The 15,070-nt window shown below is 52.1% G+C and overlaps 1 protein-coding gene across 1 annotated transcript; it reads left to right on the plus strand.

The window, feature by feature from the left end:
• Positions 1–1,530: 1,530 nt before the first annotated feature.
• Positions 1,531–13,602, plus strand: PTAFR (platelet activating factor receptor). Its single transcript, XM_071576845.1, has 3 exons — positions 1,531–1,626; positions 5,496–5,679; positions 10,078–13,602. The coding sequence occupies exon 3, from the start codon at positions 10,136–10,138 to the stop codon at positions 11,198–11,200; it is 1,065 nt and encodes a 354-aa protein (XP_071432946.1). The 5' UTR covers positions 1,531–1,626; positions 5,496–5,679; positions 10,078–10,135; the 3' UTR covers positions 11,201–13,602.
• The last annotated feature ends 1,468 nt before the right edge of the window (positions 13,603–15,070 follow it).

Raw genomic sequence — 15,070 nt, forward strand, 5'->3', positions numbered from 1 at the left:
TTGACCTTGTCTTTGAAGTGGAGCCATCACTAATGGCAGGTGAGGGCAGCTGGGTCTTTATCTAAGCAAGCATAAGGATGAGACCCCTGGCCTCCCTGGGTTCCTATCCCAGGGATGAACACCCCTTGTAGCAAAAATATTTCAGAGTTTCATCCTGACTGTCCCAGACCCCGGTTTGTGGCTGTTGCCCGTTGTCACACCATTTGCCACTACTGAGAAGAGTTCATGTCTGTCCTCTGCAATTTCCCTTCCAGCAGGGATGTGCCCCAAGCTCAGACTGTGGTGCCAACTCTCTGCATCTCCAAGTTCACCACATCCTTGCTGAGCTGCCCATGCTATTCCATCTTCAGTGTCCCCAGGCTGACACAGAGGAGACATTACCTGCCCTGGTTCTCTGGCTGTGCTTCTGGCAGAGCCTGGCTGCCTTATGCACAACCTGACTGGCAGCCTTTGCTGTTGAGAGAGGCCATACTGGTGCAACTTGGTTGCTTGGTTGGGAAATTGGGGTGTTTCCTGCAGCTCTGCGTACTCCAGTTGGGTGCCTGGCAGCTTTATTGTGAGGCTCCAGGACGTGCAGACAGCCAGTTCCTTCTGGCAGCAGTGTAGGTGCCTGCTGCATGTGCTGTGTGTGCCTGCAGTTCTGACTGGTTGGCCTTTCGGGGCTGTCTCAGAACCCTCACACATCCTCTTCTGCTGAAACCAGAGCCAATTCTTACTGACAAAGAAACCCCAACAACATTTCCTTGTCAAACAGCCCCCAGGGAGCAAAGGGAGCAGACAGAAACACATGCGATTTCTTGTTACAACACAAGTGACTCAGGCGGATGTTGACCTGAGCAATGTCAGTGCCGCACAACTGTCTGGGGAAGCCCCACGTGGAGCCTGAGCAGAGCAGTCCAGCAGCAGCAGGAGGGAGCAGATCCCCCACGTGCCCTTCCTTCCCAGGCTGAAGGACACATGGACTGAGGGGGGTTTATAGTGCTGTGGAAGTGGCACAGGAACGAGCTGCCACAGCCTGGAGTGTTTTCTGGCTGATGTCTTCTGATATGGGGACTCCTACAGCAGAGCAGTCCTGTCCTGGCGCTTTGCCCGCTGAGTCTCCACCTTCCAATGGAAGCGTTGGAACAAGCACTGGCTGTGCTGGCTCCTGGCCTTGGGATCTGGAAGGAAATGGGAAGCTCAGAGGATGGACCTGCCCAGGGCACCGACCCCACCTTGCTGAGCCCTGAACACCTCTGTGCCCCCAGCCCAGGTGGGCAGTGCCCCTGCCCAGAGCTGCTGCAGGGCTGGGCTGTCCCACTTCAGGCCTGTGAGACACCAGGTGACACAGGACTGTGACAAGCCCCTGGGCAGGATGAAGCCTCCGCCACTATGTCCCTTCCGCTGCCTGCCCAAGGAAGGGCCACAGGAGCTGGTGTCAAGCTCCAGGGCGCAGCCAGGGCACGGCTAAGCGTGTCACAAGTGCCAAGAGGGAAGTGAGTCACTCACCTGGGAGCAGGCACAGCACCCTCCTTCCTGTCCAAGCCTCTTCCCATGCAGGAGCGCACTGAGAGCTCGGCCTTGCAGCAGGGACCTGCCGGTCTGGGCTCTATGACTGGGCTGGGGCAGGTGCTTTGTGACCCCAAGGTAAGACACTCCTTTCCCTTCTGCTTGCTCTCTGGCCTCCCTCCCCCAGCTCCACAGGCTCCTGTGTCTGGATATCTCAGGACATGGGCTGGCTTCCCTGAGCCATGGCATCTCAGGCAGCCCCAGGGGCTTCAGAGCCATCCTCATCCTCTCGGCCTGGGTGTGTGAAAGCATTCCTCGTTCCATGCCCAGCAAGCAGGCATGAGGTGCATTGCAATGCCATGAATCAGGAGGGTGCTCCTGGTGCCTTTGGGGCTGTGGGGATGGGAACTGCCCTCCTCTGGGTCCTCTCCCACCCGTGGATGGAAACAATGGCCCTGGCTTGGCTTGGATGCTTGAAGTGAGGTGAGGAGCCCTGCCTGGACCTTCCTTCTGAGAGGAGGAGGAGGGAATACTCGGAGCCTCTCAAGATCACCATGTCCCCCGTGCCACTCATGCCCAGGCAGGACAGAGGGGCAGGGCCAGCAGCTGTGGCAGGAGGTGTCTCACTGCAGCCCAGAGCAGTGTCCCTGCTGTGGCAGCTCAGCCAGGGCATGGCTTTTGCCTCCAGCAGAGCTGTGACAGGCTGTGGCTGCAGCACAAAAGTCCCGAGGTGGTGGCTGTGATCTCACCTCTCTGCCCAAAACCATCTGGAGGCTGTTTCGCTCCCTGCTCCACACATTGCTGGAAGAGCTGCCTGGGTCCCAGCAGTGACGTTCTCTGCCATCCCAGGCAATGCCAGTGGCAGAAGCCATGCCTTGCCTTGGCAGCTGTCCGAGAGTGCTGCTGCCCCTTCCCCAGGAGGGGCTCCTGCCCGGTGGGTTAGTGTGTTTGCCTACCGAGCAAGTCCAGCTCCGGGGCACATTCCTGCAGGTTTGGTAACAAGGTGGGGACATGCTGTGCTTGGTTCTGAAGTGCTCACCGTGGGGGAAGCTCAGAGTTTATTTGGTATTTCTTTCCTGCAACAAGCAAAAGGAAATTTGCAGAGGATGTGAAGTGAATGGTGGGAGCTCACAGTTACATTCAGCATCAGCTCAGCAGCTGCTGCAGAGGGACTTCATGTCCTTTCAGAGATCCATCCTGCCACTCGAGAATACGTCCTAGGGACTGGGATTGACAGGGACCACGCTCATCTGTGTTTGCTGGTCCTGCACCACACAGCTCTGAGCCTGCTGTTGTCACAAGCTCCGTGCTGGTGTTTCATCTTGTCCTTGTTTGCTGCTCATGTCGCTGGCAGGGCAGTCACAGACCCCTTAGCTGAGCTGCTGCCCCTCTGTTTGCACTCTTCAGAGGGCTCTTCTCTGTTAGTGCAGCGGGGCTTGCTTTTCTGTTTATAATACTGTGTTTTCAAAACCAAGAGAATTCATATGCTCATCCAAAGTGAGTATTTTGCTAACAGGCTCTGTGCAGGATGGAAATGCAAGGGCAGGTGCCAGAGACTGGCAGTGCGTATAGGGGGCAGTGGGCACCTGCCTTGGCACCGTGTGCTGCCATGAGAGTGCTGCTGGTGCCAGAGCACAGGGAACAGCCACTGCCCAGCAGCCACTCTGCATGTGGCTGTCCTCAGATGGCGTTTGAACAGCTGCTCCAGGATTCAGCATCCTGGTACAACAACCTGAAGGACCATCCATGCTCCTTAACAGTATCTATGGGAGTCGGTTAAAGAAGCTCATTTATTTTTTATTAGGTTGCAAGTTGGCTTGATAAAAGTGAAGGCATATTCAAGTTTTATTTTTTAACTTAGCCTTGCATTGTCTGTCAGAGCTGTCAGCCAGTGGGGGCATCTCCGGGGCAGGACGAGCGGGAAACAACCGAGCACAGGGCAGACTGCCAGGAACACTGAATGAGCCCGGCCACCACAAGCAAAATGTGTCTTAATATTGGATCCAAAGTTACACCCTTGGAAACTGGCAGCAGTGCCAGGAGAGAAGGTGAAGAGGGTCCCCAGAGGGGAAGGGAGCAAAAGGGAAGCGTTGGCTGAGGGCACTCTGTGGAAACATGGGACCTGTCAATGCAGAACAGGCATGCTACAGGGCTGAGCAGAGGAAGAAGATTTCTGAGGGCTTTTCCCCAGCCCAAAACCCTCCAGGCTTTCATTTCCTCTAAGGTCTGGGCTGCGGCAGAACAGAGAGCCAAACTCTGGGTGTTGCTACAGCCTCTGCAAACACTCCTCTTGCCTCTGGACCTCGCTGACTGCTCTCCCCAGAGCCATGGGCTGGCTCCCAGCCAACCTGCTTGTTTGGTTTTTAATTTAAGCTTCCAGAAGGAGCCTTAAGGGCACAGCTGGAGCTCTGTCTGGTCCACCAAGGGTCAGGCTTCTCTGTCCATCCTTAGAGCAGCTGATGGGAAGGAGGGAGGATGGCAGGTGGTGGAGGGAAGGAGAGAGGTGCCTGCAGCCTCCATTCCAGCACAGCTCCAGAGCAACACTGCAGGAGTCTCATCTCACCACTCAGCTTCCCCTGACATGGCCTGACAGAGACAGAGCTTGGCTGTGCCCTGCTCAACACTCCAGCCTTTCATGCAGCCCACCCTGCTGGGGCTCCCATCCCATGTGATGGTGTTGCTGTGGAGCTCCTTTGCACTGTGAGTGTTTCAGTCCTGCTCTGTTCAGGGGGTTTTCAAGTCCCTTGGCTATCCCATGCTATTGTGGGGTACAAGGGTGACCCCACAGGAGCTCAGGCACGTCCAGCTGTGGTGCCAGTTGTGGTGTCTATGGACATCTGATTGTTTTGGAACTCTCCCCAAGAAGGGTCCAGAGCAGCAGGACATGGCTTGTACAGCAATTTGCAGAGCCCTTGCAGATGTTCTGTCCATCTGGAGCTCACCTGGGGCTCCAAAAGGCTGCCAACCACCTGGATGCACACTTGCTTCTGCTCACTGCTGAAGGGCGGGCCAGGTGTTTCCCTCTGGAGTGGCTCTGGAAAAGGCCATTTGCACCCTTTAGAGAAGAGCCAGAGAAGTGCTGATCCAGGCAAAGAAGCCCAGATTGGTGCTGGGGCTTTGGCTGCCCCTGGCTGGGGACATCCAGGCACTAAGCATGGACAGTGGTGGGTTCTGGCACAGTGCCAGGGACCACAGTGCTGTGCAACCCATAACCTTGGGATGCCTGAGGCAGGTGAGCCAAAAGCCAACATAGAGTAGCACTGCTGCTGCCTACCCTGGCCCCTCTGTTGGTGCCCCATCTTCCCTGCTGCTGAGAAGGTTGTGGTATCCCAGCTTGGAGCCAGGGGTCACCAGCCATCACAAAAGTGTGACATGAAGGTGTCCCGGGCAGGTTAACCATCCCCACAGGAGTACCAGCCTGGGATTTATGGCTTGGCTGGGACACATGTGCAGCTTTGCTTGTCACTGGCATCTCCCTGAGCACCCCACCAACAGCATCACCATGCTGGGAGTGCTCAGGGTGCCACAGGTAATGGTGGCCATGATGCAACTCTATGGGACAGGCGAGGATCTGCCCTGCTGTGTTGCCCCAGTGTCTGCTGAAGACCTGTGAGATTAAAAGGCTGGATCCCTGTGTCTGATTAGTTCCAACACAATTGTGAAGGAGACTGCTAGGAAACGAGTCTCTTCCACGGGATTTTTATGAGTTTTCTGTCTCTTCCTTTCCTGGAAGTTATTAAGTGAAAGCTCTTCCTGCATTCTTCTGTTTGGAAGGAAGATGCTCAAATGCTATCTAATCCCAAATCTAACCAGGGACACAGAGTGGATTCCTATTCTGCCTTTAGAGGAAAATCCCAACTTTACCCTCTTTCAGGATCATCAGAATCAGTTAAGTAAAATGCCTTAGGGACTCTCCAGGCCTTTGCTGTGGCTAATTGGTTTTCCTCTACAACTTATTTTATTTCTCATTTCCTCTGAGCTGATGTCACACATTTCCTCTTCTCTAGTGACTCTGCATTCATGCTGCAGTTGTTTGCATTCCCGTGCCCTGTTCTTGAGAGCTGCCTGGGTGGTAACTGTCCAGCCTCGGGGCAAGGAAAATAACACCTGGGACACAGAGCATCCTCAGTGAAACACCCAGTGCTACCAAGGCTGAAGATGGACATATTTTGCTGAATCTTTTGAACTCTGGTAAGCAGAAAATACACTTTATTAGTACTATTCCTCTTGGAATATACTCTTGCTGATGTCATAGCTTGCTTACAGCCATGAGCCAGGGCATGGTCCATGGGAGAGTCTGTAGACTGGGAGCAGGGTTGGCAGTTGTCCCAGAGATGCTCTGCTGTGCAGCTGGTCACTTCCACCTCCAGTCCTGCATCCAGTGAACCTGCTGGTACAGACCACCTGGGATTAGTGGTTGGTACAGTGTGGACAAGGCAGTGGCTTGGGCTGGAGGTGTTGGGGGGGGTTTGACCATGTGGCAACAGAGAACAGGACCCACAACCACCTGCACCCTGCCCTGGCACCTGCTTGCCCTTCCGCTGGCGCACAGGGGATATCTGAGAAAGGGGAGCTGCTTCAACAGGAGAGGCTGAGGGAGAGCCCCTGCACAGTGCTCCAGAGCCCAGGACATTCACAAGTGTATGGAAGACATGAGCCCGGGTTCCTCAGGCTGAAGGGGGAAGTGGTCATTGAGTAAATTTGGTGGGGAGTGGTGCCATGTTCCCTTCTGGCTATGCTAAGTGGAATACCTCACTTGGCACATAAGAAGGGAAGAGCAACTCTCTTGTGATTCCCCACAGGACCCTGGCACTGGCACAACATAGCTGTTAATGCAAACACAGATGAGCTCTACCAGGTGCTGCTGGGGCTGAGAGATGGCAGTGCTATCTCCCACAGACCACCTTTGCCAGAGATTTCAGCAGACTGGAAGCAGTCACAGAGCATGTTGTCACACTCACCCCTCCAGGGCAGAGCACAGCCCTGCGGCTTGAGCCCACCTGGTGCCACAGTAGTAGAGCACTTTCTATTGCAAAGATCCCACCCCAAAGCATCAGAACTATTTGCTGATGTTGCAGATAGTCACAGCAGTAGGTTTATGGTGCAGATTTGGGGGAAGAAGTAATATTCTCGAATGATCTTTGATAATTAGAATTTCTTGGGGTTTTTTTTCTAATGTCAGATCAGCATATCAAACATAACACACCCCACTAGTTTCTCTTGCCACTGCACAGTCTCATCTCTTTTCTAAATGTCCATATTTCCCTGGTGCCCTCCCAAGCTGAGATGCAAATCCTCCCACCTGACACATGTCCTCACTGGACCTGGTCCCTCAGAGGGTGGCTGAGCTGGGGTGAGACAGAGATGTTGATGCAAGGACACATTGTGAAAATTACCACTTCTCAAGCATAGATGAGGGTGTGCAAACTGTTCCTTGAGATGACCAGGAGGACTTGCTGTGTTTCCTGCATGAATCAAAGGAGAACAGGGGACAGGCTGTGGGCTCCTGCCTGCTCTGGATCCTCTCCACAGCAGTGGCAGCGGTGAGTGACGCCTTACTCTGCAGGGATGTGGCAGAGTGTGCACAGACCCTGAGGTGTCACGGCCCAGACCATCCTCCTGGCTACCACCACCTGAATCACATACTGTCCTTTAGAGATCAGGGGGTTCTCAGCACATTGGCAGAGATCAAGGTGAATGAGGAAAAATACATGTATTACCTGGGGCCAGCTGCCACTATGGCCATGGCTGCTTGTCCATTCACGTGGCCCATGGCTGGAAGATGGAGTTTAAGGACATTCAGACCCCAGTGCTGGCCCAGCATGCACCTGCCTGGGAAGGTCCAAGTCTGTAGTTGTCACATCCTTAGGGGACTTGTGAGGGCTGAGGAGGGACATACCCCTCAGGAAGATGACTCTGCCTTCCTCTCTTAACAATGTAGAGCAGTGCCAAGGGGGTTGCAGATTTGTGGAGAAAGGGAGAGTGAGCTCAAGCTTCAGCTGACTTCCCCATTTTCAGAGGAAAATTGCAAAAGTCCAAATGTGTAAATGAGGAACAACAGCACATGAGCACACAGGGGGACTCGGGCCACAGAGGTGGCATGGGAGTTCCTGGCACTGTGTGCTGCTGGACAGGATCCAGGAAGTTTTGAGGCAGGAGGGCACTTGCTCAGGAGCAGCAAGGCTTTGGGGAAATGCCTGTTGTCCATGGGGCTGGTGGAGCTGAGGTAAGCCCAGTGCAATGAGCAGCAGTGAGCATTCCCAGCATAGGTCATGCCAGTTTAGGCTTTGTGACTGGTGGCAGAGTTTACTCACTTTTAAGGAAAACCGCCGTGTTATGCAAATTCAGTTAAAACCCTGACAGGTTCAGCCTCAGTCTCACTGGGAGCAATCCCACTGCTCTCCTGCAGAGGCCACTTGTCTTGCCATGAAGGGAAAGGAAGATAAAAACAAGCAGATCTACAGGATCGTGTCACAGAGAGGCGAGTGCCTGCCCAGCATCACACAGGGAGTCAGTGCTGGAGTCAGGAACAGGTTACATGTCCTCTAAATGGTAAAAGCAGCAGGTTAAAGTATACAAGAGATTAGATGGGATTCATGTAAAACTGAGACAGGAACACGTACAGTATTGTGGGTCCCTTCCAACTCAGCATATTCTGTGATTCTATAATTCTGTGAGTGAGAATGCAGAAATTTGATACAGAACCAAAGAATCACCAAATGGTTTGGCTTGGAAGGGACCTTAAAGCTCATCCAATCCCACCCCCTGCCATGGGCAGGGGCACCTTCCACTAGACCAGGTTACTCCAAGCCCCGTCCACCCTGGCCTTGGACACGTCCAGGGATGAGCTGACTGATACATCCAAAGTGTAGGCAAGAGGTGAAGAATTCCCCACTGAGATGAGGGTGGTGATATCAAAACCCCAAAGGTGTGTCTTTAGGGAAAGTTCTTGCCAGCAGCCTGACACAGAAGTGCAGAATTGCTGTTGCTGCCTCTTGCATCTGATGAAGAAATGGGAGTTGGGAAGGGAGTCTGGTTGGCTTGATGACAACTTGAATTCAAGACGATCATAGACAACAGCCCAGATTTTAAGAGTGATACCCTGAGGTTAGAATTGACAACGTACCATAGAACATCACCTGTTAGGATCACAGACAGATCTTTTACATCATTCACTGAATACAAATGAGAGGTCTGGTGGCCTGTGAAGGGGCTGTTTGGTGCCTGCAGTGCCTGAAGCTGAGGAAACAAAAAAATATGAGCAGGAAAATGTCAGAAAACAACAGGCAGAGGGTGACTGGAAACTGCCTTATGCACAGCAGGTCTGCTGAGCATACAGAGCTGGGAGAAGAGATACACCAGCCCTGGACTGCCAATTAGGTAGACTTGGGCAGGCTGAAGAGGAATCTAACAAAGTTCAACAACAGCAAGTGCAAGGTCTTGTTCCTGGGAAGGAATAACCCCATGTAACAGTATCTGCTGGCGGTTGATCTGGACAGCAGCTCTTAGAGAAGGGCCTGGGGGTCCTGGTGGACTCCCCTGAGCCAGCAGTGTGCCCTCATGGCCAAGAAGGCCAATAGTGTCTGGAGGAGAAAGAGTATAGCCACAAGTCAAGGGAGGTGATCTTGCCCCTCCATTCAGCCCTGGTGAGGCGACATCTGCAGTGCTGTCTCCTGTTCTGTGCTCCTCAGTCCAGAGCAGAGTTCCTCAAGAGAGGCATGGAGCTCCTGGAAAGGGTCCAGTGGAGACTACGGAGGAAAGGCTGAGGGAGCTGAGGCTGTTCAGCCTCGAGACAAGACTGGTGAGAGGGGACCTCCTCAATGTGTGTCAGTATCTGAAGGGAGAGTGTCATGAGAACAAGGCCAGACACTTTTTAGTGGTGCCCAGTGATAAAACATGGACAGAGGGCATAAACTGAAACACAGAAATAAGAGGAAAACTTCTTAGCTGTGAAGGTGACAAAGCCCTGGCACAGGCTGCCCAGAGAGGCTGTGGAGTCTCCTTCCCTGGAGATACTCAAACCCCACCCGGACACCATCCTGCACAACCTGCTCTGGGGGAACCTGCTTTAGCAGGGGTTGGACCAGATGAAATCCAGAGGTCCCTTCCAACCCTAACTATTCTGGGATTCTGTGAGACATTTTTACCAGATATTGTTTCATGTCTGAAATTTCTAGGCTAAAATAAATATAAACAAGTTAAAAATTATCAGGAACCATGGCGGGATGGAGAGGAGGTGTGGAGGGAACAGGACACAAGGACGGGATGAGCCACAGAAAACACGTTTGATTATAGTAAAAGATTAAGAAGCTTGAGACAGATCAGTCACATGATTTTTCTAAGAGTTCTCTGTCTTTAGAGATGAGTGATCTGAGATCTCACTGTAGCAAACAGTACTGAAGGCACAGAGGCCCATAATGGTGTAGAAATGGGATTAAAGAGAGGACCAAGGGGACAGGGCAGGTTTCTGTGGCTGGAACCAAGGCACCAGCAGAACTCCTGCTGTCACAGGCAGCTGAAAATTAAAGGTAGGGTTTGGCTTAGCAATGGTGCCAAACAATCAGCTTGTTTTATGCTTTCTATTTTTAGGTAAGAAGAAAAGCTACAGCAGGAAATTGTGCTTCAGCTGTGCACACTCAGCACAACGATGTCTGGAAAGGGTAAAGTTGGTGTGGAAGGCAGTGCTGATTCCTACATTTTGTGCCAAATAGACTCCGAGTTCCGCTATGACCTCTTCACTGTTTTCTACAGCATCATTTTCATCCTGGGCTTTGTTGCCAACTGCTACGTTCTCTGGATTTTCAGCCGTATTTACCCTACCAAGAAACTCAATGAAATCAAGATATTCATGATGAACCTGACAGTAGCTGACTTGCTTTTCTTGATTACAATGCCAATGTGGATTGTTTACTACCACCACCGTGGAGACTGGATCATGCCTGAGTTCCTCTGCAATGTGGCTGGCTGTTTATTTTTTGTTAACACCTACTCTTCTGTTGCCTTTCTGATGGTCATCACATACAATCGTTACCAAGCTGTGACTAATCCTATTAAAGCTGCCCAGCTGACCACCCAGAGAAGGGGTATCTACCTTTCAGCAGCTATCTGGATCATAATAGTGGGCAGCTCTTTGTATTTCCTTTTTGGCAGTAATACTAATCAGGAGGAGATCAACTCGAAGAATGTCACTCGGTGCTTTGAGCGCTATGACATTTCGACTGGAGTTTCGGCTGTTCTCGCCATTCACGTCGTCATCTGCATCCTCTTCTACATCATTTTCCTTTGCATCCTAGGCTGGAACATCGTCATTATCAGGACTCTGTTCTCTAAGTCGGTGCATCCAAAGAAGAGTGCTCATGTAAAGCAAAGGGCCCTCTGGATGGTGTGCACAGTGCTGGCTGTGTTCATCGTCAGCTTTGTGCCCCATCACATCGTGGACCTGCCCTGGACCCTGACTGTTCTGGAGCAGTGGAAGAAGGAGAACTGCCAGCTGCGCCAGCAGCTCAACGATGCTCACCAGGTGACTTTGTGCCTCTTGAGTATGAATTGTGTGTTGGATCCCATCATCTACTGCTTCCTCACCAAGAAGTTCCAGAAGCACCTTTCAGAAAACCTAAAAAGCATGAAAGGGAGTCGCAAGTGCTCCAGACAAACCACAGACACAGGGATTGAGGGCACCATTCACCAAGAGGATGTCATGAGGATTTGTTAGGGCCACTCAGCCTGTTCTGATTGCAGACAGAGAGGTGTGAATTAGTCACTCATCTTTTCTCAAGAAGAGGCACTGAGGGACACAACAGAATCAGGATTTTACATTTTCTTTTTCCCATTAGCCAGAAGAATGGATGCTCATTTCTTCTGTCACATGCAACTGGCAGAACGGGAACCCGCAGTAATCTGGCAGCAAATGACCTTCTGTCTGGGCTGGTGTTCTCATGAGTGCTGAGAACAGCACAGATAATCTGCTTTTACCTGAAAGAAATGTGTCAGTGAGCCTCTGCAGTGAACACCTAGAGCTGGGTGCACCAAAACTACCCACTGTGTCAGCCCAGATAGAACCGTCCCTGCTCTTCTGCCTGCTCCGCTCTCACGATGGATCCAGTATCAGATCTGTACTGGTCTTCTAAAAGACATGGAAGAACAGAATGAGCTGTGAGGGTCATCAGGCGACTTCTTAAAGCAGTTTACAGAGTCCTGTGAAGAGAGTCTGAGCTGAAGCAGCTCTTGAGTGGCTGGAAGGGACTAGACCATGGAGTTCCTCAAACACTGCCAAAGTAAATCTGCAGCTCTGATCCCTTCTTACCGACTCACGTGGTCTCCTGGGGTCCAAACTTTAGAGATGTCTGGGAGTAGCTATTATGAACCTTTGCTTCCGTGTCTTGAGTCAGTCAAATAGGAAATGAAGAAAAATTGACAGTGCCTCAGTGCTCTTCCTCCCCAGATCAGCATTAGGGACAAAAGGTAGAGGTCTGCTCTGGCTTCTTTTGTAACAGCAGAACTGGCCAGTCAGTGGTCTCATACACTCAGTTTACTAATTTCTGACTGACTGCATGTGTGTGTGGACACCAAATGTTGCTTAGGAGGCTCCAGGTAACTGAAAGTTACTGTCAATATGGGCATTATGATAAGAAAAAAAAAGCTTAAAATGTACTAGTATCTTTGTGCTTATTTATTTAAATTAGGGTTGTAGCCATTACATTATTCCTTTCTCTAGCTTTTCTAGTTCTGCTGCAAAGAAACAAAGCTGACTAAGTTCTTGATTTCCTCAGCAAATGAAGTGTTTTGTCAGGCCATGGCCACTTTCTGGGTAAATCAGTGCTGGGCAATGGTACAGGACACTTGACAGACACATAATTCACAGACCCTAAGTGGAGCCCCCTCACCCAGGGCTGGCTGCAGTCGATAGGGACCCAGGGCAAAGTGGTTTTCTGTGGGTGCTGAGTTCCATCACCAGTCATGAGACACTTGGGATTACTTTTCTGACCCAAATTGCTCAATCTACCACAGGAAACTGGGCAGGGAAGGGAACTTACTTGTTTTCACAACAGTTTTTAGTTCCCCAAACTGCCTTGTCTGTTGATGACAGGAAGAGTGTATCTGACCTGTGACACCAATAATTCCTGTGCAAGACAGTGGCCTTCCCACAGCCACTCAAGAACAGGAAAGCTCAAGCCTTTCCAATGACAGGATCAATGTTTGTACTGCTCAGTGGGAGATGTGGGTCCTTCAGACATGTGCTCTGGAGTTCATGAGGCAGGTTTTGTCTTTTGCCAATGAGCAAGAGAACTAAGATGTTTATTTTTCTAAGGCCATTGCCAGGGACAGGTTCCTGGCATCCTAGGCCCAGTGTCAGACAGAGGAAAGAGTCTGATCACAACGAGAATGCATCTTCCTCCTAGTCCTGGGCTTTGCTCCAGTATCGCCACCCACAACAAACAGTTGCCAGCACCTCATCATGTCCCTCAGCCATGTTCAAAACTCTGCCCTGAATCTGCAGAGCCACAGCACACAGCAAGGGAACAATTTCTGTAATTTAAAAGCTTAAGTCTGGCTTGCCGGAAAAATATGACTCTGTTTCTGCCTTGCTCTGTGGGCACAATCTGGCTGAGGAGCTCTTGCTGGTGGCAGATGAGGAGTCCTCCCCATTTTCCCCCTTGGTCCCAAATCATAGTGGAGCCCCCATTTCACAGACCCTACAGCACTGAACAGATGGACTTGCCACTCTTGGAGGAAACGGAGTTTTACGTGGAGAGCTGGCAAATGCATGATCTTCCCATTTCTGGAAAGCTCCCAGCAGAGTTTACCGTTCAGCTCCTCACTGTGGGTACAGCACAGGCTTTGCTCCCCAGCAGGGCAACGTGGCCAGGGAACAAACCCGAACTGGCATCTGAGGAAAAGGGGAAGCAGCGGAAAAAGCCCCGCGGCCACTTCAGGAGATGTTGCAGTCATTAGTCAGTAACAACGTGGTTCTAAAAACCAGGCTGAGCTGCTACTTCATTTCCTGGAATTACTTTCCTGGTTTTACCACAATGTTGCATTACTCTGCTCTACTTTGTAATGAAATGAATCCTCCAAAGTTCTTTTAAATAAAGTGTGTTCCGCAAGTGTTTTGCCCTTTAACTTTTCCCTATCTTCTCACCTTTCTGTATTTACATTTGAGGGAAAAGCCTTGGTACCACACCAACACAGCTTCAGTGTGCCATTTTTGGAGGTTGTTTTTTTTAAACGACCATATGGAACCTGGGGAGAGGTGAAATTAAAGGCTCAGCAAGTTTCTACCTGCTAACAGGGGAAAGAAATAATTTCAGAGAGGAAACAATTTCTGAAAAATCTGCTAGAGCTCTCCAAAACAAAACCAGACAAAACCCCCTGAACACCCTGCCCTGCATATGAGACATTTATACAGACACCCCATTGTTCACTGGGATGTGACAAACTTAATGCACTGGGTTTGCATCGCCAGGCAGTGGCTGTGGGTGCAGGGATGGGGGTGCAGGGGTGGGGATGGGGGTTCAGGGGTGGGGTACAGAGATGGGGGTGCCAGGGTGGGGGTGGGAGTGCAGGGTGGGAGTGTAGGGATGGGGGTGCAAGGGTAGGGGTGCAGGGGTGGGGTGCAGGGATGGGGTGCAGGTGTGGGGGTGCAGGGGTGGGGTGCAGGGATGGGGTGCAGGTGTGGGGGTGCAGGGGTGGGGATGGGGGTGCAGGGATGGGGTGCAGGTGTGGGGGTGCAGGGGTAGGGGTGCAGGGATGGGGTGCAGAAGTGGGGATGCAGGGGTAGGGGTGCAGGATAGGGTGCAGGAATGAGGTACAGGGGTGGGTGTGCAGGGATGGGGGTGCAGGGATAGGGGTGCAGGGATAGGAGTGCAGGGGTGGCTTTGAGGAGAAGCTGCCAGAACCTTTCCCTTTGTCCCATGAGGCCAAAGCCATTCACCTCCAAGGCAGACCTGCTGCTGGCCCAGGCCGAGCCCATCTGTGATGGTGGGAGCAGTCATAACAAGGAAAAACAGTTAACAGCTAATAATTAAGACGGAAAACCAGTTCTTGCACAGAAGCAACTGGCAGCCAGAGGAGTATGTGAGAAAGTGCCCCGCAGAACCCAGCGCCAGTGGGGAAGAAGGGCAGGACGTGCTTCCTGGGCTGGGGCTGAGCTTGCCCTGCAGCCCACGAGACAACGGGCATGCAGAGACCCCCCTGCAGCCCGGGGAGGAGTCCACGGAGCAGGGGGATGCCCGGAGGAGGCCGTGACCCCTGGGAAGCCCACCCTGGAGCAGGTTTGCTGGCAGGACCTGTGGCCCCGGGGAGGCGCCGCAGTGGAGTTGCCTGTTCCCGAAGGGCTGAGCCCGCGGGAAGGAGCCCACGCCGGAGAGGGACAGTCCTTTCCCGGAGGAGGAGGGAGGGACTGCCCGCATCCCATCCCCGTTCCCCCGTACTGCTTGGGGAGTATCTCTGAGTGTGGGAAGCAGGGAGGTGTTTTCTTTTGGGTTTATTTCTCATTACCCTACCCTGATTTCCCTGGCAATAAACTACCCCGATGCCCCGCGACAGGTCTGGTTTGCCGGTGCGGGATCTCCCCTGCCCCATC

The sequence above is a fragment of the Pithys albifrons genome, chromosome 24 (assembly GCF_047495875.1).
Source record: "Pithys albifrons albifrons isolate INPA30051 chromosome 24, PitAlb_v1, whole genome shotgun sequence".
Classification (NCBI taxonomy): domain Eukaryota; kingdom Metazoa; phylum Chordata; class Aves; order Passeriformes; family Thamnophilidae; genus Pithys; species Pithys albifrons.

Bases quoted from the DNA above. Each gene is read 5' to 3' on its own strand.
- PTAFR (XM_071576845.1), top strand. From the start codon at position 10,136: ATGTCTGGAAAGGGTAAAGTTGGTGTGGAAGGCAGTGCTGATTCCTAC.